This window comes from Vanellus vanellus (assembly GCF_965231255.1).
Source record: "Vanellus vanellus genome assembly, chromosome: Z".
NCBI lineage: Eukaryota > Metazoa > Chordata > Aves > Charadriiformes > Charadriidae > Vanellus > Vanellus vanellus.
Window position 1 is genome coordinate 38,098,394 of NC_138908.1, and position 22,658 is coordinate 38,121,051.

At 38.6% G+C, this 22,658-nt stretch overlaps 1 protein-coding gene across 2 annotated transcripts; it reads left to right on the top strand.

The window, feature by feature from the left end:
* The first annotated feature begins 501 nt into the window (after nucleotides 1-501).
* LYRM7 (LYR motif containing 7) lies at nucleotides 502-14,668 on the top strand. 2 transcript variants are annotated; one of them, XM_082497589.1, is made up of 5 exons: nucleotides 502-537; nucleotides 3,460-3,532; nucleotides 4,191-4,261; nucleotides 6,534-6,615; nucleotides 14,036-14,668. In XM_082497589.1, exons 1-5 carry the CDS (start codon nucleotides 520-522, stop codon nucleotides 14,110-14,112), a joined length of 321 nt encoding a protein of 106 aa, XP_082353715.1. In that variant the 5' UTR covers nucleotides 502-519; the 3' UTR covers nucleotides 14,113-14,668. The 2 variants fall into 2 exon arrangements, with proteins under 2 accessions (XP_082353715.1, XP_082353716.1); XM_082497590.1 differs by lacking the exon at nucleotides 6,534-6,615.
* The last annotated feature ends 7,990 nt before the right edge of the window (nucleotides 14,669-22,658 follow it).

Sequence of the window (22,658 nt, forward strand, 5' to 3'; positions counted from 1 at the left end):
ATAATGTTGATTGTTGCTGTACAGTTGATTGCTGCCGTTATTGATTGCTGCTAGTAATTTGTAATAGCTTGAGGGAGATATATATTTGCTGTATTAATCATAGCTACACTTGCTAATGGCGATTTTTGTGGTAGCACACCTGCTAGTGGTGATTATTTTGTGGTAATCTGTAATAACGTAGAGAAATTTCAAGGATGATGCCTCCATGTCCTCGTGTATTACAGAATCCCGCGAACCCACGGCCGCCATCCCCGCGCACCCGCCGGCTGGGCCGCCCTTTCGGCCGTAGAAGGGCTGAAGACCGGAAGTAGGCCGGCAGCGCCCGGGGAGAGGCCGCAGCCAGCCCCGAGCTGGCGAGTGGTAAAAGGCTGCCTAGAACAACGGCGGCGGGGAGTGGTACTCGGTGGGGCATCACCACCACCGGCTGCGACAGCAGGAAGAGCGCGGAACGTATTCGAGCGTCACTTCCGCCTCCGCCACTTCCCGTCTCCCCCGGATCGGGAAAGGACGGCGGTCGCCATGGCGAGCCGTGGGCAGGTGAGGGTGGTGCGCATGCGCGGCCGGGAGGCGGCGGCGGGGAGCGGCAGCCAAGGGCCGCAGCCGCAGCCGCAGGAGCGTGTTGAGCCTCTCTCGGAGTGGCCCTGTGCTGGCCGCGTTTCCTGAGGCTAGCGGCGGGGATTGGGGCCTCCTCGGGACTCGGGGATCGCCTTGAGCCGGGGCCGGTGGGGAAGGGATGGGAAGGGCCTGCGTAGGGTCGGCCCCGTGTAGGGTCGGCCCCGTGTGAGACGTCCTTCCCGGTTTGGCCTGCGGCCTTCGTGAGGTAGGGAGTCACCCGTGCTCTAGAGCGGCCCTGGCGTCGGGGGAAGGCTGCCGCCGGCGGGCCGTTGCCGCCATGCCGGACCTGGGGCTTCTGCCACTGCTGCACTGCTGGGTGCCCAGCCTGCTTGGAGTTGGTGGTAGCACATGCAGCGCTGAAGAAGTGTGCCGTGTGCCCCCTCAAATTAGTGACCTTAGGCTGTAAATAGTAACTAGGCACACATTATAGATGTAAAGGAGTTTTTCCTTGTATGTCACTGTATGGTGACATATTTTATCCTAGTAGTTCCTAGCATTTATAGTATGAACAGGCAGAGGCTTTCAGGGCAAGATGGACACAAAACTAGGTAGTAGAAAGTAGGGGTTTGCATGGAGAGGCTGTGGTGGAAAAAGGAAAAAAGTTGGGAGATGACAAGTAGAGGTTAAAATGCATCGAGAGAATGAGTTGCGATGGGAAGATGAAGAAAAGCTAAGGCAAGTCTTGTTTAAACCTTTCATCTTTACATTATAGAGTACTTTTGGGGTAGTTGAGCCCATTTCAGAAGTATTCTAAAGCCTAGTATTAGAGGTACTAACATACAGAGGGGAGTTTTGTGTTTCATTGGGTGACTATAGAGCTCAAAGGAGTCTGTGCATTAATATATCTTGCTTCAAAGTTACCTTGTATAACTACTCTGTGGTTGGTGTGGTGAAGAACTTCTTAGGAGAGTTTTGCAGAAATAGGCAAACAACAGAGGAAGACTTCTGAAAATTGGTGATCAAAGAGTTCAGAATAACCATGAAACACTTCTTCACGTTTCACCATATATGTCTTTGACTCAAAACCATTTGTAATATTATCTTTACTATTTGCAAAGGTGGCAAAAACATTATGGGGTAGAAATATTTCAGGATGTCGTATCCAAATATTTATTCAAATTTCTTAAAATGCCTTTGCAGAACAAGAAATTTATTTGCTGGCTTTTAATTCTGTCTGTTTACTTTCCATGGATTCAGCCATCTAGGGAATGCTGCAATTAAAGGCAACGTGGTTCTGTTCAGTTGCTAATTATTAAGGACACAGAAGCTGAAAGTGGGTTAGCAGAGTCGATGTTCTCTTTTATATGTCTCTGCTCAGATTGATTTAATAGATTATCAGGTCACATTAATTCTTGTAAAAGTGACAAAAGTTTTTTACTTAAACATTCTTGAGACACATGCAATTGGGAATGCACTAGTTTGTCCTCTTTCCAGAAAGATCTGTAATGCAGTAGCATGTAATCAACAAGATGCTAAATCGTAAATTACAATAGAAATTATGACATGGTCTAATCCAGGTGGTGAAGCAAGATTTTAATTTGTTCCTATTTGTAAATTGTCCCTTAACAACACTAAAGTTGTGGTAGTGTTATGTTAAAGAAGCAATACTGAACTGGAAAGCTGCCTCGTCTTACTGTTTTATGTCTTCTTCCTCTTCCTAAAATCTGTCTTTTTATATGTATATACTTCTGGATGAATTATCTCAAGGTGTAGCCGAGTGATCAGCTGAGTGGAGGGTGAGAATTTAGCTTGAAAATCTGGAAATGTGTTGACATCTGTTGGAAGTAATAGCTGTCAGAGAAGCTTGCCATTTCTCTCTCTGCCTTTGCCAGATTTAAAGCAGAGGCAACACTTTTTCGGCGCCCTGCCAGGATGTTTTTATTGGCCTTTTAGTGGACAGTCTTGTTTGCATCTGCTGCTCACAGATACAGAGCATACTGATAAAGAAGATAGTAATTTCTCAATTACAACCGTGTTTCTTCTGCATTCTAAGAAATTGTTGGACTATTAATTGTGAGAAGACACCTTAAGATTTCATGAAATATCTGGAATTGTGCCTTCTAGAGATGCCAAAACACACTAGGAAGTACTAGAAATAACTTCAAAAGATACCTTGTTATCCAGATTATTTTTTTGTGCTTGTCAGAGATTGACAAGAATCTCTGACAAACAGTAGAAAAGCCTGATGAAGGCTTCAGGATTTCTGTAGTTCATTACAGTCTATATGAATAAACAGCCAAAATCATGTGATTGAGAGCTGTGATTCTCAGGGGTTTTGTCTGGGTATTATACAGAGACATGAAAAATAATTGTTGAATTAGAGAATACGCAGTTTGAGATCCTTTTGAAATTCACTTTCTCACATTGGCTTGTGAGTGTAAGAATACTTTAGCTATTTATATTTCTTTCGTAATGGTAGAATATCCAGTGATGTGCCCTTTGATAGCCCTTTGAGTGACTTGACTTTTAGAGTTATTCTGATTCTGTTGGATTTATTTGATATTGGCATAATAATAAATATGTTTGCATCAATGTATTTTCAGGATTATATTCCTGTCATGCCAAATGATTATTTAGGAGTGTAACGTTAGTATTTTCTAGCATCTTAGATTAATTTTAAACATCTAGAACTGTCTAGGATTTTGATTTCCTCACCTGCTTTGGCTGCAAGTTACTTGATCAGGAATTGAGGTGAAGTGTCTTAGATACTGATTCCATGTTAAATTCTGTACTAAATAGGAAGAACATGAAAGATCAACCAGAACACTCTTAATTGCAACATGTTCATTTTAACTAAGGGTCCTGCTAGCAAACAAGCTAATTCTATTGATGTTGTATTGACAGGTTTTGAAGCTTTTTAAGTCATTACACAGAACCCGGCAGGAAGTTTTTAAAAACGATACCAGAGCCCTTGAAGGTGAGATACTTTTTTTGTGTGGTGGATGCTTACCTATCATTCTGTGAAACTTTCTTCTCTGAATACACAGAAAGAGAATTCTTAACATAATCTTCCTTTAAATTATTCCCTTCCGCATTTTATAAGTAATCATTGGGAAAACTTGTGTGTCTATAACCAGACATCCTTTATTTTGAAACAACTGGTTGTTAGACTCTGAGGACTTAAGCCGTATTTCATAAGGAAGACGTCTCTTTTGGAACATTGGTGATCTTCCTTGCTGCTTTTTTTTTTTTTTTTTTTTTTTTTAACTTCTTCTCTTCAGTCTAGCCAAAGCATGTTTAACTGTACTAAACAAGTGAGTTGATTCTGTTTATGTATGCTTGCTCCTCAGGAGATAAATGCTGCTTTTTCAGTAAACCAACTGTTAGTAGTGGCTTCTGTATGTTAGTTATTTTTAAAGCTTAGAATGCTAGATGGGCAATCATATTGTATTCCTATACCTGTCAACTTAAAATATGACGTCACCTGAATTCCATGGAAATCTTATGTCAAAATACTTCAGGCAGAGTGCACCAGGAAGGTGCCATAAAGAAGTTAGGATTCTGAGCTTTGAGGCAGTGACAAAGACAACATATATTTTTTGTTCACACTTTAGGTTTTTGTTTTCTTTATTTAGCTGCAAGACAAAAGATAAATGAAGAATTCAGAAATAACCAAGATGAGACATCTGAAGAGAAGATAAATGAGGTACTTCTTGTTTTCATTGTTTTTTTCCACTTCACATAAGAATACTTATAAAGGAGCTTTTGACTTACAGGGTCTCTAAACCAATGTAAGTTCTTATTGAGATGTTGTGAGAGCCAGGTGAGTCTGAAAGGCTTTTACATGGATCTTTGTTTATAAATATATTGATACCTCCACTGTATGTTAAAGAATTTTGCACATACAAAAATACGTAAGGAGAAAGTGTCTTCTGGTAGTTCAACGTGCTTATTTTGAAGTATAATAAAATTATGGAAAAGTTTTATGTTGATATTTTCATGTAGATATTTTGTATACTTTACTTGTAATATCTATCTAAACTGCGGTGACTTAACTTTACCAGGTCTTCGTTGTATAGACAAGCATGGAAAGACAGAGAAATTGGATAATCTGCTCAGTTACTGTCATTTAAAGGAGTAGAACATTCTATTAACTCACTGTATAAGTTACCTTTGCTCAATTGTTATCTTAACACTTTTTACTGAGTCATTTTTTGTAAAATTTATGTGGCCTGAAATGAAACTTATGTATTTTAGATATTTTTATTTCTTACCTTCCATACAGAATGAATAATTTAGTTGTGTCACTCAGCCTTTTAACAGACTGTATGTACGTTATCATTGGGCACTAGTTGGAAGAAACTGTCTTTTGCAGAAGTAAATCTAAACCTTTGCATCATACCAGCCACTGGACAGTAACATAAATAGTTCTGACCATTAGTTAGGACTTTCTCGCATTTCTGCTTCTTGTCAAGCCCCTATAGTAATACTTCTGTGTTTATGTTCCCCGTGCCTGATCTGTTGAATTGTATGGTTTTTTTGTTATAGATGTACAGGAAAAATATGTGTTGTAGTCTTTAAATCTATATTTTTAGGAAAGGCAACCTACAAAATACACACATGTAACTTTTTAATATGGGTTAGTTAAATGTGTCGCTGGAATAAATTCTAGACTTTCATCACAACTACAGAATCCTAGAACATCACAGAAGCTGTGATATTTATTATATATATGTATATACTGAATAGACTCAGATACAGAGCAGCTAAATCAAGTGATATACAGGACTTGTGAGAATTTGGGCACTTGCTTGCATAAACGTGGGGGTCTTAGTGTTCTTTCGACAGCAGCTAAAAAAATTAATATTGGCCAACCAAATGTGCATTACTTTGCTATAATAGAAAGCTGCAATGTCTCCTAATATGACATCAAACACTTAGTTACGGAGTCACCTGAGGAGGTAGGAGTTACTATCTGCAGTATTAGAATGTGAGATGTGGCAGCTGAATCTTCTGCAACATTTTAGTTCAGACCAGGAGTGTGCTTCTGAAGTTACCTTGTTTATCTCCACTTGATGTGATTTGGCTTGTTTTGTGAAGCATTCTCAGAGCAAATGGCAGAATTCCTTTAAGATGAATATGAGATGGAAGGGGTGCTTCAGGAGCATGCAGCCTAGCTGCTAATGGGCATTCAGCAGGGGGAATGGGAGGATACCTAGTCCAAACCCTTAAAAAGGAAAGGGGGACAGAGAAATTCGGTGTAGATCCGCTTCTGTTGGTACACACTACTTCCTAGTGTAAGTATGTCTCCCGAAGTGTCTCACTTGTGCAATTTCATTTATTTCTGACACAGGTATCATGCAAACAAGTATTAAGCTTCTCTTAATCGCTCAGCAAAAGTGCTTCTGCTTATCCTTTTAACAAGGGAAGGAATTCTAGGCCTTTTGCCAAATATTAATGCCTCTGCTAATCTTTAGGTAGTGCCTTGTTCCTGTATTGCTTCTCTGTGAAACCTCACTATTCTTAATTTTTGTCATGTTTTGCCCTTATTTTTGTCTCCTTATTTGAAGAGCAGAAATGTTACAAGAACCAGCTTGCCTTTTCAATAGGGGTAGTCAAATGTTACTGAGGCATTCACCAATGTCTTCGATCATTGGAACTAGTTACTTGTTTCAGTAGTTGCATTCCAGTGTATTCATTGGCAGTTTTAATTGGGTATATAGATTTTATACTGCAGTACGTTACTGAGCAGAATTTTCCTTTCTTTCGTGCTGTATGTTCAAGGTATCAATCTGTAAGTTACTCCAAAATCCCCGAAGTAAAAGCTATGTATAGATAGTGCATAATTAACTGAATAATAGAACCTACTGACTTTTATTATTTGAATAGCTGTCTAGTATGGAAAATACTTCAGGAATAATTACATATAGTTTAACTTACTCTGTTATGTTGTTTGTTTTCTTTTTTCTTTTTATTAGCTTCTGAAAATAGCATCAGATGTTGAAGTGATTCTTAGAACTTCTGTTATTCAGGCAGTTCACACCGATTCTGACAAAATACGTGAGTAAAGCAGCGTGCTAAAAAATATTTACTGAACTACAACATTTTTAAACAAATATAGAACTTGAAAACTAGGTAGAGGGTTAGAGAGGGCAAAAGTGTCTGTCTGTCATTTCTCTGCCCAAACTCTTGATTTAAGCCTACTGCTGCTACCTAGGACAGGTGGAGGTTTCAAAGATGCAAAGTTTCTACAAAAATATTTTGAAATATGGAGGCTGGTAGAAAAGAGGCTGTGATTGCATTTAATGCCCTTATTGAAAGAGAGAAGTTATAACTTGGTACCTTAATAATTAGGAGTGACAGCAATTAGGTAACAAGTCAGCATGCATGTACTTGCTAGTCAGTCAATGTATGTCTAAATGTAGTAGTTGCAGTATCTGTAGGTGCTTGCTCTACCGAATAGGTAGAAGCTGCCTGAGGAGAATTAGCAGATGCAATAATGCTGTCGTGGTTTGGGCTGGACTGGCCACTGAAATGAATGACAGATGCTCTCTGATCCCTCTCCCTTCATCTCCCGTCAGGGAGAGGAGGAAGAGAGAGAAAGAGGCTTACGAGTTTAGAAGAAACTAAACTGCTTTAATGAAAGAGGTACAATATATAGAAAACCATATCAAGCTCCCAGGATGACTATAACTTCACTGGCAGGCACTGGGAAAGTCCCAGATTGGTTTCAGTGACACATGGGAACTGGATTCTAGACCTGGATTCAGGAATGCACAGGTGGGATCAAAGGCAGACAAACAGTCAAGAGTCCTCCTCAGATATCGGTCATGGAAGAAAAGAGGGCTGAGCCTTTGATCCCTCAGCTTTCATACTGAGCATGAGGCAAATGGGATGCAATATCCTCTTGGTTAGTTTTGGGTCACCTGTCTTGTCTGCTCCTCCCCAGAGGTGTGACCCCTCTATGCTTTTCTGCTTCTGACCTTCCAAGGGGGCACATAACAAACTTAGCTGACCTTGCTTGTTACAGCACTAAGTATAAGCAAGAGCCTCTATGCATACCATTCCCTGGCATAAACTATAAACATAGGTCTTAGTCAGTCTGGGGGCAAACAGTGCCTGGACAATATGCTGTTAATTTCAGAGAGTTCAGTTTGTTAGAAAGGCTTAGCTGCAAAGTAAAATTACCGAACGGAAAATTGGTTCTGTTTTAACCTTAAACCAGGACAAGTACGCTGTCCATAGAATAGCTTTTTCTTTGAGGATTGAGTGTTCTTTTTTTAAAAAAAATCTTGTTCTGACAATTTAAGTTTCAGATTATGCCTTGGAAGATTTGTGACACAATGATAGCCTTGATGCAAAGCCTATGAATTCTGAAATTTTGGCTCCTGGTTTAGAAGTTCTTTTATCTTACAGTCAAACACAACAGAAGTAGTAGGTTCAGCATACAACTGTGTGATAGACAGTAGGGGAAATCTTCAGCTGTGTACATTGTTTCCTTTCACTTCTGCTTAGTGGTATCTATAAAGCTTTGTAACTATTTTTAGTTTTAGATTTCGTACAGCATTTAACTTTAGAACAGCCATTATGATCAAGGCCAAAGATACGTCTAGACCAGTGTCAAGTCTTCCACCAGTGTCAAGTCTTCCACCAGTGTCAAGTCTTCCACAGTGATCCTAGGCAGATGACAGTAGAAGAGTAGGAACAGAGCAAGTGAACTTTCACATCTTCCAGTTGTTTACACCTGGCAACACTTCCTGAGCCAGGAATGGTTTCTGTTTTAGTTATCCTCTGGGTTTCTCTCTCATGAACTTGTTCTTGTCAACCTATGCATATTTCTTGCATCCAAGAATCTTTGACAAAAAATTTACTGGTTTTTATGAAGAATCACTTGCTGAATTTTTGAATCTGATCCTGCTCTTCAATTACTACCCGTTTTCACCAAGCTGTTCATGAGTTTTTAAGCCCCTTATTGCACCCTTTTTGTTTTTTTCCCCCAGCTTCTCTGTGAAACAAGAGATGAATGCCTGTGATCATTCTGTTGCTATTCTTTGCACCCTTTTCAATTCTGCTACATCTCTCAAGATTAAGAGCTGTCTCTCAGAGCTGAGCACAGTCATCAAGCTATGGGCAAACCAGGCATTTATACACACAACGATGGCATAATGTTTTCTCTTTTATTCTCAATTGGTTTCTTAGTCATTCCTAATTCTAAATTTCTTTTTTGGCTGCTGTGCGTACATAGATATTTATTTTTTAAAAATTATCTTGTATTCATTAAAATCATCTGAATGGTTGTCAGTTTTGAACCTGTCACTTTCTTTGTGAAGTTAGTGGGTTTTTGACCTGTATGCATCGCATGTCTCTACATGTAATTTTGTCTGTCATTTTCCTGTCTTGAGCTTGTCCTGCAATTCTTCACAGTAAGCCATTTTATTAAACAACTTATTCAGGATGGTATAACTAAAAAACATTCTTTTCCAGGTTACCTACAAATATGTTGGACAGAACAGATGCCAACAAAAGTACCTGTAGAACTCTACTTCTGACATGCCTCCATTGGGAGACGTGTTCATTTATTGTTCGCTTTCTACAATTTAATGAGTGACTTATCCATGTAAGAGCTTCTGTCATAATAAGGCTGATGCTTTCTTAAAAGTGTTAGCTGGGGGACTTTTGGGAATCCAAGCATGTTGTGGCAGCACCCCAAGAGCTGTTCAGAGAACTCCAGCAAGGACTGTAAGGGAGAACTTCCGTTGCAAAAGCCACATGAATTTGTGTTCAAATACTAATTTATATTCTAATACTATGTGTTTGTAGGGATGGGGTTAGGACAGCCAGAGCACACCTGGAGTTGATCTTGGCAAGGAATGTGAAGGACAGCGAGCTTATACGGGATTTAACAACAGCAGAAGGAAGAGGAGGAAAATGTGGGCCCAAAGCTGAATAGGGCAGAGAACCTGGTAACAAAGAACATCGAAGAGACCGAGGTGCTTGGTACCTTCTTCACCTCAGTCTTTACTGCTAAGGTTTGCCTTCAGGAATCGCAGGCCTCAGACCATTTGGAATATGTGAAGCAGGGACAAATTACTTTTGGTAGAGGAGGAAAAGGCTAGGGAACACTTGAACAGATGGGGCATACACAAACCCACGGGCCCTGATGTGATGCACCCATGGGCGGTGAGGGAGCTGGTTGGTGTCATGACAAGGCCACTCTCAATCGTCTTTGAGAGGTTATGGTGGTTAGGGGAGTTGCTTGAGAACTGGAAGATAATAAATGTCTCCCCTATCTTCAAGAGGGACAAGAGAGAGGATCTGGGAAAGTGGTCAGCCTCACTTTGATCTCTGGGAAGGTGGTTGAGCCAATCCTGGAAGCTGTTTCCAAATGTTCTAAGAACAAAATGGGGACTGGGAGTAGACAGCAAGGATTTATGAAGGGGCAATCTCCTTTGACCAATTTGATACCCTTTTACAATGAAAAGACTTGACTCAGCAGACAAGGGGAGAGTAGTGGTAATAGTCTGTTTTGACTGTAGCAGAACTTTAATGTCATCTCCTTTAAAATCTCCATAAGCAAAATGTGGTAGAATTGCCGCCGCCTAATTCTACAGACTACTTAGAGAAATGGTGGCAATGCACTTTGTGTGGAAGAGGGAGGTCTTCCAGAGTCTAGTACTGGCTAGGAAGACTTTGTCCTTCAGCAAAAAATCTGGAGTGCATCTGTACACAGGGTGTATTTGACCTGCTTATGAATGCAAATGATGTCGTTATGCAGTCTCTTGCCCATTCTTTTTTCTTTTTTTTTTTTTTTCTGTGTTTGTTTTGGATAGGTCTGAGCTTTGCTTCTTACTCTGTAATTGATTTTACTGCAGGAAGAACAAAACAATAATCTTGAAACAGCCATCACAGTTTGAGAGCTGTCTGGTTTGTGTGTGTTTGGAATATATATTGAAGTGAGAAATATTTAGTCTTGATAATGTATTGAATCACCAACAAAAAGATCAGGAATGCTTAGAAGAAATCCAGACCATCATGATATATGTTCATGGAATAAAAACGACCAGTATAAAAAAGTGTATAGAATGGATAGATATTATTACTTGTCCTGGTATAATGCAAATGTAAAAAGCATCCAGTGAAGTTGGAATTTACGTTCAAAGCTAATACAAAAAAAACCTGCATTTTTATTTTACACAATAAATAATTCTTAAAGGCCACGGCAATGAAAAATCTTTGGGACCAGGAGCAACATGTTACTCAAAATACAAACAAGGAGATCAAACTTGATGCTTAGCTTGATACTGTGGCAATTGAAAGACACGGACTCCGATATGCAGGATCAAAATCAGCTTTATTAAGCAAGCGTGCTCTTTATATACTTTTCTACCAAGGCCAGTAATTTTCTACTTGTTTACACCATTGCATACTCTAAAAGATCACATTCCCACCAAAAAGGGAATCTCTCCTCCTTGTGAGCAGCACCTCCTTATCTAGGGAGTTGCTTCACACAGTGCTTTAGCTGCTTATTCCTCCCTATTAGTTCTACCACATTTAACCCTTCTTTTGCCTCAGTTCCCACAGATACTGTAGTGAAAGAGTAAAAGCAAATCTCCTTACAAAAGGAATATTTACCTTTATGCCATGGTATATTGATCAGTAACAGCATTATATTCCTAAATGGCATTCTTTGAGCAGGCTTCTAGGGTGTTTGCATCTTTCCTAAGAATTCAGCTTTGGTTAGTCAGATTCTAGTATAGCTCTTATTATATTGTTAATGTCACTCGTAGCTCAGAGTATGCCATTAGAAAATTTCTGAATCCAGAAACTCAGAAATTTTAGGGAGTTGAGACAATTGTCACCATATTTTGATAGTAGTTTATGCTGAATGGCACGATCTTTGCATTGTGTGAAATTGTACCTATAAATGGGTGTGGTTTCCACTGCTGCTCCATTTTGTTGGGTATCTTGCTCTACTGTTTCCATCCTTCCTTGTTTGTAAACAAAAATTGTCTGAGATTAAAAAGAGGAAAAATGTTGGAAGTGGGAATTCAGCTTCCAGTTCAGTCTGTGCCTAGGTGTTGTCATGGTTTAATCCCAGCCAGCAACTATGCCCCACACAGCCACTTGCACACTCCCCTTGCAGTGGGATGGGGGAGAGAATTGGAAGGATAATAGTAAGGAAACATGTGCGATGACATAAAAACAGCTTAATAGGTAAAGAAAAAGCTATGCAGGCAAGTAGAGCAAAACGAGGAATTCATTCACTACTTCCCATCGGCAGGCAGGTGTTTAGAGCCATCTCCAGGAAAGCAGGGCTCCGTCATGCATAACAGTTACTTGGGAAGACAAACTCCATCACTGCAAATGTCCTCCCTTCCTCCTCCTTCTCACAGCTTTTATTGCTGAGCATGATGTTAAGTGGTATGAAATAGCCCTTTGGTCAATTGGGGTCAGCTGTCCCAGCTGTGTCCCTTCCAAATGTCTTGTGCATGTATATGCTGAAAATGCCAAGTGGATCTTTTCACTTTCCTTTGCTTTCTGGCACCTAGGAGCCAGTTGTTAGCACGAAGTTTGTTGTAGGAAATGCTTGCATTGGTGTATGAGTCTGCTTAGGTAGCACATTGAACAGGTATTCAATTCCAGTATAGCTTTGATTAAGGAAGTTTTAGCAGAACAAAATCAACCTTTTTGATCTTTAATCTTCATGCTCAGTAGTAACTTTTGTAGTGCCAATAGAATTGCAGTTAACTTCCTCGTTGCTTTTATGGTATCGTCTTGTATTAAATTAGAGGCTTGGGACAAATTTATTAACACACACGCATAGACAAAAAAAAAAGTGGAAGTGCAGCCCTAATGTGGCTGCTTGAGTTGCTGTTTGTTGGCAAATAAAAATAAGTGACCTCAGTGGAAAACTTTATTTTCATAGTGCTTCATCTTAGATACTACATGTTTGTTATGGAAACTTGGTTTGGTGAAGGTTTATTTTGCTGTAATAGATAGTATATTGGCCTATTTGGAAAAAAAGAAACTGTTGTAAAATACTTACATTTGGGATGTATTTGAATTAGTATTATGTCCTTGCTTCATCCCAAGCCATTCCTTTCCCTTCCCCCCTCTCTCCCCCCGGCCCCTGCCCAAAAAAAGATTGATCAGTTGCTATGTTGTATGAAAGAGCAGGGAAAAAAGAAACTAGGTAAAATGCTTCAGAAGCCTACTGCTGCAGCTGGTTTCCTGCAGTGAGTTACTGTCACAATTTTTGACTCTTAACTTTTTGTATTAGAGCTGACAATATACAAATGTATCTACATCTGGTGTTTTTCTTTTCTTTTATATTGTTTTTTTTTTTTTGCAATCCTGCATCTCTTAACTATTTAATAACTGAAAAGAAAAAGCCAAAGACTTCTCTTATATGGTGAGAATAAATATTGGTAAGGGGAACATTTTCCCTAATCAAATAAAATTATGCTGTGCTGTTGTAGAAGCAATGCACAGGGCAATGTTATTCTTTAAAAAGAAAGAATTTGAGATGCAGTGGTGTATAGTCGTGTTGGGATTCACTAGTAAATCTTTTTGAAAAAAAAAAAGAAATTAGGCAGAGGTTTTCTTACTAAAAAGAAGACAATTTCAATTGGGAGCTTGTTCGTCAGACATTTTTTCTGAATTTTTTTTAATGTTTCAGTCTGAGTTACATTAGTAGGATACAAATGTCTCAGTTCTATTTGTTTCATTTTTAATTTCAGATTAAGGTGATACAAGCAGTGCTTATGTTTTGTAATATACCACATGTGCAGTATGTTCTGATGGTTTTGATTTGGTGTGTTGGCAGTGTATGTTTAAAACTTAGCTTTGAAAAGGAAGGTTAAAAATCCTTTTTTCAATCTTTATTTGTTTGGACTTCTGTTTTTCAATACTTTATGTCCAATTCTGGGGTTTTTTTTGGTGTTTCTGTTTCATCTACCTATTCCAGGTGTGTAGATCAACATGTTTTTTCATAAATTTAATCACGAGTATTTTATCTAAGAGAAATGCAATTGAAATTTTACTTAAAGCTCATAGAAACTTATTAAATGTACACAGGTGCAAAAGGAACATACCTTCAAGGAAATCAGTTTTCTTTCTTACAAGATAAGGGATATCAGTGGAGTTTGGACAGAATTTTACTTACACATGCACATGCACACGAACATACACAGTTATACTGTTTTACTGTACCTTTTGCAGTGGTCTGACCTAGTCAAAGTACAGCATTATGATTTCAGGTGTTTGTGCCTTAGTTTTTGCTGCTGGACCAAAGCTGACATGACACAGTTCATTCCCTTCATGAAGAAGGGACAGGCTCATTTCTGAAGAGCTAGATGGCAAGAACTTAGAGTCAGGAAGAGGTTAAAATTGTGTAAAAACTTTAGAATTGTAAATAGTATTTTCTGTAAGATTATATTCTTAGAGGTTTGGTGTTTGTTGTTTTTTTTTTCTATTACAGTGCTCGTACCCAGGAAAGATCTGCTACAGGACAACACTCCTTACTTTGATAAACCAACAAAAAAGCATGAATCCTGAGGAAAATATGCCCCTCTCCCCAGAAGGTTAATACCCTGTAATATGATCTCTGAAAACCAATAGTGGATACCTGTTCTAAAGCTCAATTTTAAAAACAGTTAAATATTGTTACCAGGAAAACAGAGACTCAAAACAAGTCTCCAATTTTATTGTGTGCTGTGATACCATCGTGCACTTCTTTTGTGGAAGATACTAATACTTCGATGGAAACTTAAAACGCACAGTTCTCTTAAAAATACACTGCTGAATTCTGTTACTTCCACCAGGAATGTTTTTAATTATTACAATCTTCAGACAGTTCCTAGAAATCCAGAGTTTTTCAAAACTAAATAAAAATTAAATGCAGTTCTTAATCCTGGTAATATTTATTTATAAGTGTATTGTCAATCGTATGCTGCTTTGAAGTACTGAAAAACCATCTTGTGGAACTTAGCATTAAAATTATGCTTTGCACCAATAATGTGATTTCTGAGGTTGTGATTAGTTGTACACTAATATACTGTGATGTTTGAAAGATTTCTCAAAGTTTATCTGAATAAATTATTCAGGTTTTACAGATGTGAGAGTGCGTGTAGTGTTTTTCTTCTCCCCCACACCTTTGAACGAGCAGGAATGGCAGGGTTTGAGTTCTTAGATGACAGTGGAGCAAGAGAACCCAGCCACAACCTAACGTAAGGATGTTGTTTTAGATCATATGGTTTATGAATTTAAGGTTTTCATTTTATCTTGTGCTCATGGAGTGACTTACTGAGGCACTTTCCAAAGAAAAGAGGCTTGTTGCTTAGTCGCAAGTGATCTGACTTGCTTAGAGTGAATTTATGGTGGGTTTATTGACTAAGCCCTTATCACTTCCATTTTTTTAAAGGAGACTTATTTGCTTGCAGAATTCATCACAATGATCTGTTTGCTTCCGTTTTAATTGGAACCAGATACAACTACAGTGATATATAGAATGTTCTCTGTGTGAAATGGCTAACATGCACCATACTAGGATATAAATACCTCACCACAGGAGTGAGGTAGCCCAGTAATACCTCTCAGTTCTATTTCAGGTCCAGTGATTCTTTTTACTTTTAATACGCCTCCAAGATGTCAATATTGCATATCCATGTAGGTTCTGACATGGGTTCACTGACTGAGTATAAAGGAAAACTAGTGCCTGCATCCAGTCTATTTTCCTCACGCAGCATGTCAGTGTGTTAAGTACTCCTTTCTTTTAAACTATTGCCTCTGGCTGCCGTCGGCAGAGCGGCTGTCGGCAAATACATTGTCAGTAACCCTCTTTCAATTGCACTGATACTCCCTGTGTTATAGCTAGAAGGCAGCAGGCAAATGATGGGACATAGAATGAAATGAGTGCAGTTCTTGCTATTTGTTGTGGTCTAGTCGCTCCACTACAAAACAAACGTCTCAATCTGTAGGGGATGTGCTGTTCTAGGTCTCTTGTCTGGTTTACTTCCCTAAGGACAAAGCATATTCTATGTCTGGTTTCCTAACCATCTGCAGCCTGCCTACGTTGACTTTTTTTCCCCATAAGGAGCATAAGAGAGGGGTATGCAAGGGAGAGAAAATAGAAGGTACTTGCAGCTGTATAGAGAAAACAAAACACAGCATTACCTCAAGCAAAGCAACATAATTTTGAAGCACAAATAATTAAACAGGTGTCTGGCAAGAATGATAAATTTTACAACTGTTAAGGTATACATCCTGTGGCATGCAGTAATATGGGGGAATTAATCTCTCATAGACCCATTGCTTTAGGCTATGGGAATAGTGAATTGGTGGTTTTGTCCTTCAGATCGATTTCATAGAACTGAGGGCTGGTAGGTCTTCACTTTTTTGGTAGTGATGTAAAATAGTATTGCCTGTTAGCATGCAAAATACATACTAAAAGACTTAGTGATGTCAACAGTAGATGGCAGTCTTTTGTATGATTTTTAAGGAAATCACAAGTGGTGAAACTATTTTCATGTGACTATTGTTTCGGTATCATTCTGCTGTCATGTGTTGTAGGTTTTTATTTTTAACAACAATTAACACATTAATAGAAAGATAGTGTGGAAATGTCAACTTACAGGGGGAGGCTTCGGATTTGATAGGCATTTGTGTGCTTCATTTTACCTACATCTTGAATACTTGTAATAAATATACAGAATGAGTCATCTGAGTAACATACACAACTGTTGAAAGTAAAGGACATGGTAAAAAAAATGTTGGTGGAATTTAATGGCCTTCAGAACAATTCTCCTTACACTCCTATGCAGTATGTGTACGGTCTGTGCATTAACTTTACATGTTCCTGCTGCCCTTATCCATTCTTGGGCAGCTTATACACACTGAATTTTGCAGTGCTGAGATGACAAAAATCAAGTTGATAGGCAAAAGACTACTAATGTAAGGGACTAACGGGCCTATTTGTTTCCCTTGTTTCAATGTGATCTTAAATAGGAATCCAGGGGGTATGCAGACCAGGATAAACAGGAATCCAAATAAGGAATTGGGCCGAAAAGTATCTTGGATTTGGTCACTGTCTGGGCTCAGCAGGTGTTTGCTTTCTGCAAATTTAACTTTCCAACCTTGACAGACTCTCACAAACCTGTTTAATGAGCAGCTGGTAATTAAAGGCTTCTCTGTGCTAGTCGGTGGTAGTCACTGTTCCTCTTCCCCTTACTCTGTGCTTACCTGTTCGTTTGCATTCCAGTACCCAGTCGTGTCCCCGGTGTCCATTTCCATTTTCATTTCACTCCAGGTGTGAATCTGTTCTTGATACTGCTGACTTTGTGCTCATATATATATATATATATATTTATTTTCCTTAATTAGTATCAGTAAAAAATAATGTTAAAAAGACAGGAAGTATTGTTGTGTTCACTGTGCACAATTTGAAGTGTTAGCTGGAACTGTTTAAAACATTACAGGGCCTTTCACTTAATGATTTGGGGGGGAAAAGGTTGATTCTTTACAACAGAAACTGTAATTTAATAGGCTCACAATAACACGATTCAATCACATTAAACTTTTTCAGGTTTACTGGAACTGCAGCATTTTAGAGCAGCTGTATGAGCCTTTCTTCAGAGTTCACATCATCAGTCTTAAAAGATAAGCCTGAAAGGTTCCATAAACTGTAGTTTAACTATGTCTTATTAAAAAAAAAATAATAGGAATCTTTTGCAGGCAGGCAGGAAATTCTGTTGAAGCGGGCTCACTGCTTTCAGATCTGCGACAGTTCAGCTGCTAGAGCCAGGAGGTCAGTATGGTCTAACCAGTGTTGCTGTCCAGAGGTGCCGTAGTGACCTGTACAGGTAGGCTAGCAGCGCTGCTTAGCAGGACCTGGTATTTTAAGGGCAAGTTTCAGGTCTACTTGAGGTAGTCAAATGCTTACATGGTTTTTGGCAGAACAGGTGTAACCTCCGTGATTACACGTAAGAAAATTCTAAGCACTTCAGCATTTGACATGTGTCTGTCTGTTAGAGCCTTCTGCCCTGGTGTTCTCCTTCATGAAGTGTTGACTTCATGTACACTGTAGTTTTAATGAAAGCGTTAAATACAGCCAAGGCTTATTTCCTGTTTAAATATTAAGTTTTGTTTTTGTTATAACCACCTTTCCCTCTCATTTATTTAATAATTTCAAAATACAATGTTTCTTCAGGGTTTTTCTTCTGCAAGCAGTAGCTCGGAATAGGGATCAAGTATGGCATTAGTACCTTTACTACAGCCTGATATTCATAAAACACGTGGTAGATTTAATCTATGAATTGATTTTGTGTGCTTGGATTTGTGTGGAAGTCTTTATGCTCTTCAGGTGAAACAAAATGGCTTTTTTAATTTAGCGGGGCCAAATTAATCCCCTTCTCTGTTCCTGTGCACTTTGGTAAAGGAAGTATTTAGTTGCTATTTTTACAGAGAGTGCTGTTGTACACCACAAGGTGACTCCACAAAGACTTGATCTGGAAGTAGCATTAAAAGTTTAAGTGGAAAAGTGGTGTGTACCTTCCCCAAGTTGCTGAGTTCTTGGGCAGTTTTTCAGGTAATACGAGATCAACAAACCTGTGGCAACTTCAGTGACTAAATCTAGGATTTGCATTTATTCTTTTTCTTAGAGGTCATACCAGCTGGAGGATCTGAACTTGTCTGAATGCTGCATAGCATCATCAGTCCTTTCTGTATCATAGTGGACCTGTAAATAAAGTAATTTAACTTCAAGTACTGGCAGTTCCTTACACTTCCTTTACAAAAGGGAAAAAATATTGTCAATTGGAAACTAAAAATAAAGGCTGAGCAACTTACAGGAAGAGCTGAGTCCTAGTACTTCCCTGCCTTAGATAACTATTTCCAAACTACTTGCAATAATTTAATCCTAAACTCTGGAGTTTGGTGGGCTGTCAAATCTTTGATCTTTAGATTTATGGGAAATTAATTTCTTAACACAAAGCACAAATTGCAATGTGAATTCAGTATTAAGGCTGGTATTTTACAGCTACAAAGGTTTGATAATTTGATAACTCTAGTAGAAATCCAGTCATGTTTGAGAATAAAGCGTACGTTGCTTGTATGGGCTAAATCCATGGTCTAGATATCCAGATCTCTAACTCTGTTGAAAGACTTCACTAGTGGAGCTTTTATGATAGCTTTATTCGGTTTTTGAAAACTTTAGTTTTCCTGTCACTTTTTCTTTCTGCCAGCAGGAATAAATCTGAAGTGAGGAAAAGAGAGGAAGGGCACATCTTTATACTTTGATAAATAGCAATAAGTTTAAATAATTTGCTCTTTTTATAAGCAAATATTTCCATTCAGTTAGCACTTCATTAATCCAGTTTGCATCAGATGGAGGAGTAAAAGCATCTACTTTTCACATTATGCTTTCCTTTTTCTTGCAGTATATGGTTCAGCTGTCCATCTCATCTACCTGAAAGGTTATGGCTTGATGCCAGGATTAGATACACAGCCAGTGAAACTACTGTAGAAGTAGTAGAAGCTGAGAGAGTGGATGGCGTTCTCTGCATTAGGCCATAAAAATGGGAAGAGTTCTACTGTTCATCTGCTGCTGTAGTACTAGCAGCTGTGTTCTCTGAGGTCAGTGGCTTTGTGTGAAGGCTGATTCAGATGGCCCTAAACAGCCCTTTCAAGCTGAAAGACATTTCTGTAGCTGAGCATAGGAATTTTGTCATTCTGCTCTCTGTGTAGTAGACCTGTGGTAGTGAAAACAAGTAGGGAGTGACCCTTACAATGCTCTGCAGTTTTTCTAGTCAGTTCGTAAAGGAAAAAATTAAAAGATCATTGCAATGCTTCCTTTTCTTTCTCAGTATGTACTGAAGATAAAAATCTTTAGTCTGTTCGTGTCCACCTGCAGATGAGCTGATGAGAAACTGATGTTTCTTTGTAGATCATTATCAGCCCAATCATACATTTTCTGTTTGGGAGGCCTGCTATGGCTGCTATCCTCTGATTGAGATTTCCTCCTGACACTTGCAGAGGTACAGCCTGAAGTCAGTTTCTTGGAGGATTTTTGGAGACTCAGCACAAACTCTGGCCATGCAAAACAAGTGCTTTTAAGGAGAAGGAACAAACCTGAACTTTTCACAGCTGTGTCTACCTGTGACACAACACAGAGTATGGTTTTCAGGCTGTAATTCCTTTGGATGTGATTTAAAGGCTTAGTTTATAGTAAAGTGCTATAGAAAGTTTATAGTAAACTTTCTGTAGCAGTTTGGCCAACATGTTAATACTGGATCAGCAGGGAAGAGATTTCCTATATAACAACATACTACTGAAAAAGGGACTACTGAGAAGGAATTCTTACCTCGCTGGAAATAGTCCCTGAAGAAATTCCTTCCCTGTAATGTTCAGAACATGCCAGATTTTTTTGGTCACTAGTATTTAATTATGCATGTGGTTTCCCCAGTAAATTTCCTCTCAACACGCTTTGTGGAAATACAAGCAGACAAGTGGTCTCTCTGGACCTTGCAGTGTTGTCCAATAGTAGCTGAGGTGAGGCCGGATCCTGTCAAACCAATAAATGAAATGCAAAATGAATGGTCATATGAATGAGGATGACAGCATTAAAATTCATAGAAGGAAGAGCAAATGGAATAAAGGAATATTGAAAACAACTTTGCACTAGTGAAAAAAAAGGTAATTGTACTAAAGGGTTCTTCAAAAAAATTTCCGCTATAAGTAAATGTCAGATTTTCATTGTTTAATTATAGTCTTCAGTGCAGACTGGAGGTGAAAGGGAGACTGAAATATGTAGACTGAAGAGGAACAGAGGTTTGAATAGAGAAAAAATAAAGGCAAATAATTTATTTAATTTGCACTTGATTATGCTTCAATGCAGTCATAATTAGGACTGCAGCATGTGCAGAAAGTAAATTATTTGAACAGAAGGATTTAAAGTCAATTATCTGTTTTGCAATAATTTTTCTGTATAATTTTGCCAAAGTTCTTGCTTTATTTCAGTTGCTTTCGGTGGTACTTAAATAAGTACTCAGCTGCGATGACTTGCAGAGACTTCCATCTGTATTTTTATTCCTTTGGAGAATGGAGAGAATTTCCCCTGCAAGGGAACTCTTAAATGTTATAATGAGGATGATCATGTAAGAACGTTAAATGTACCCATACTCCTTTCTGGTAACATGTACATATGCACACATTAGGTAGTAAGCTCACAGCTTCTTGCAATTGCCTCAAAATACAGAATTAAATAGATTATAAGCATGTTAGGTACAAGAAAATGAAACATGGCAACTTTATGTCAGACTAACAATACAAATTTTTTTTAGAAAGAAAAGCAAAAAGGACTCTAGAAATTGTGAGGTTCATATTGCAATGCCTCTAATGTGTGGTTAGAGAAGAAGCCATCAAGAAAGGCCTCAGTCAGGCAGAACTGTGGCAGGTATGCTCCTCAGTACTGCTTTGCTTTAGGTCCTGTGTGAAAGACAAAATTTAGGGGATTTATGACTCCAAGGATGAAAGACCTTGGGACAGAGTTGTGAAGGGTACATTACCCACCTTTGTCAGATGGGAAATGTATGCTGTGATGTACCAGTTACATCAAATGATGAATCACATTTCACAGCATGCTGTTCGATGTATTTCCCATTCCCCTACAACAGATTTGTAGTTTGAAATTCTACTTTAAGATGCATGTTGGGATTTCTTTCACTACTTTTAAAACCACATTTCAATGAATGTTTGAAACTACAAACACTTAAAACGGAGAAAAAGCATGCAAATGCTGGCACGTGCATTCCATCATTATTTCAGGGAAGAAGACCCCAAACCAGGGAACAAAGTACACAACATTGTTTCTGTGATCAAGACATCCAGTAAAGCTTGCTGCAGATTTCATCACCTTGATCTTGTACAGTTCCATTTATTTAAAATTTAATTTTCTAGCAGATGAAATAGTTACCTGAGTAATTTATTGAAATATACAGTAACTCAAACACAGAAGTTCAGTGAGGTGGTCTCTCAGGGATTTCTCCTAAGCGCCACTTCCTCTACTCTAGGTCAAACAAAGAAAATAAATAGGGAAAGCTGAACTTGTAAAGAAACAAAAAAGCACAAAAGCATCTGAACTGAACTGCCTGTAGCCTCCGGCATGGTTTTGAAATTAAAATCCCATTGAATCCTAGAAAAACAACCTCTGTGGAAGTAATAGGACTCTGTAAATTTTAGGAAGAAAAAAAGAAATATTAAGAATTTTGTTATTTTATTAATTATTTAGGGGAATATTTCGTATTTGCAAATCACTAAGGGTTACTGAACAGAGGTGCAAAAAGCTACCATAATGTTTATTAAAACAGATCAAGAATGTTTTATATCCATTTCAATGTGGTTAGGAATAAACTAAGATCAGCTAAACATTAATCTCCAAGGAAATATCCATATACATAAGGAAATGAAGAGGAATGAGCTGTACTTCTGGCTGGTGTAAAATAGCATAATTTTGCAATATGACTATGCTTCAGTTGTATGCCCTCAGAAGGTAAGGTAAGGCTGGGATGGTTTGACAACCTATAACTGAGGCTAAGAGGAATTGGGGAGAATACGGGCTGAATATCAAGAAAAGCATAAAGCACAGCTCTCAATGATGCCAATTAGACTCTGCTCAGTATCTTCTCTTAGTGAAGTATTGCCTCCAGGGAAGTGGACACCTTTTTTGTTAGGATGTTTGAAGTCTTGCCTCCCACAATACTAAATCATATGCAGTAGACACATTAGAATGAGTAGGAATGAGGACTCAGCTGGCTGCTGGGAAAATAATGAGCTGTACTGGCTATATTATATATATATATATGTTAAAGTAATTTAGAAGCAATGTGCTCAACCACGCTGAAGGCAGCAGCAGCTGAAAGGGAATGAGATTCTTACGCCTCCACCATTGCTTACCAGAAAATTAGGAGTCAAAGAGAGAGACAGTGCAAAAAAAGATGTTGTGCTGCACTTGGTTTGGTGGGAGTACACCCCTCTGTAATGCCCCTCTGTAGCTCATGGTCTCTACAGCAGGAATTCTTCCTTCTAGGTGATTTAAGATGAAAATTGTG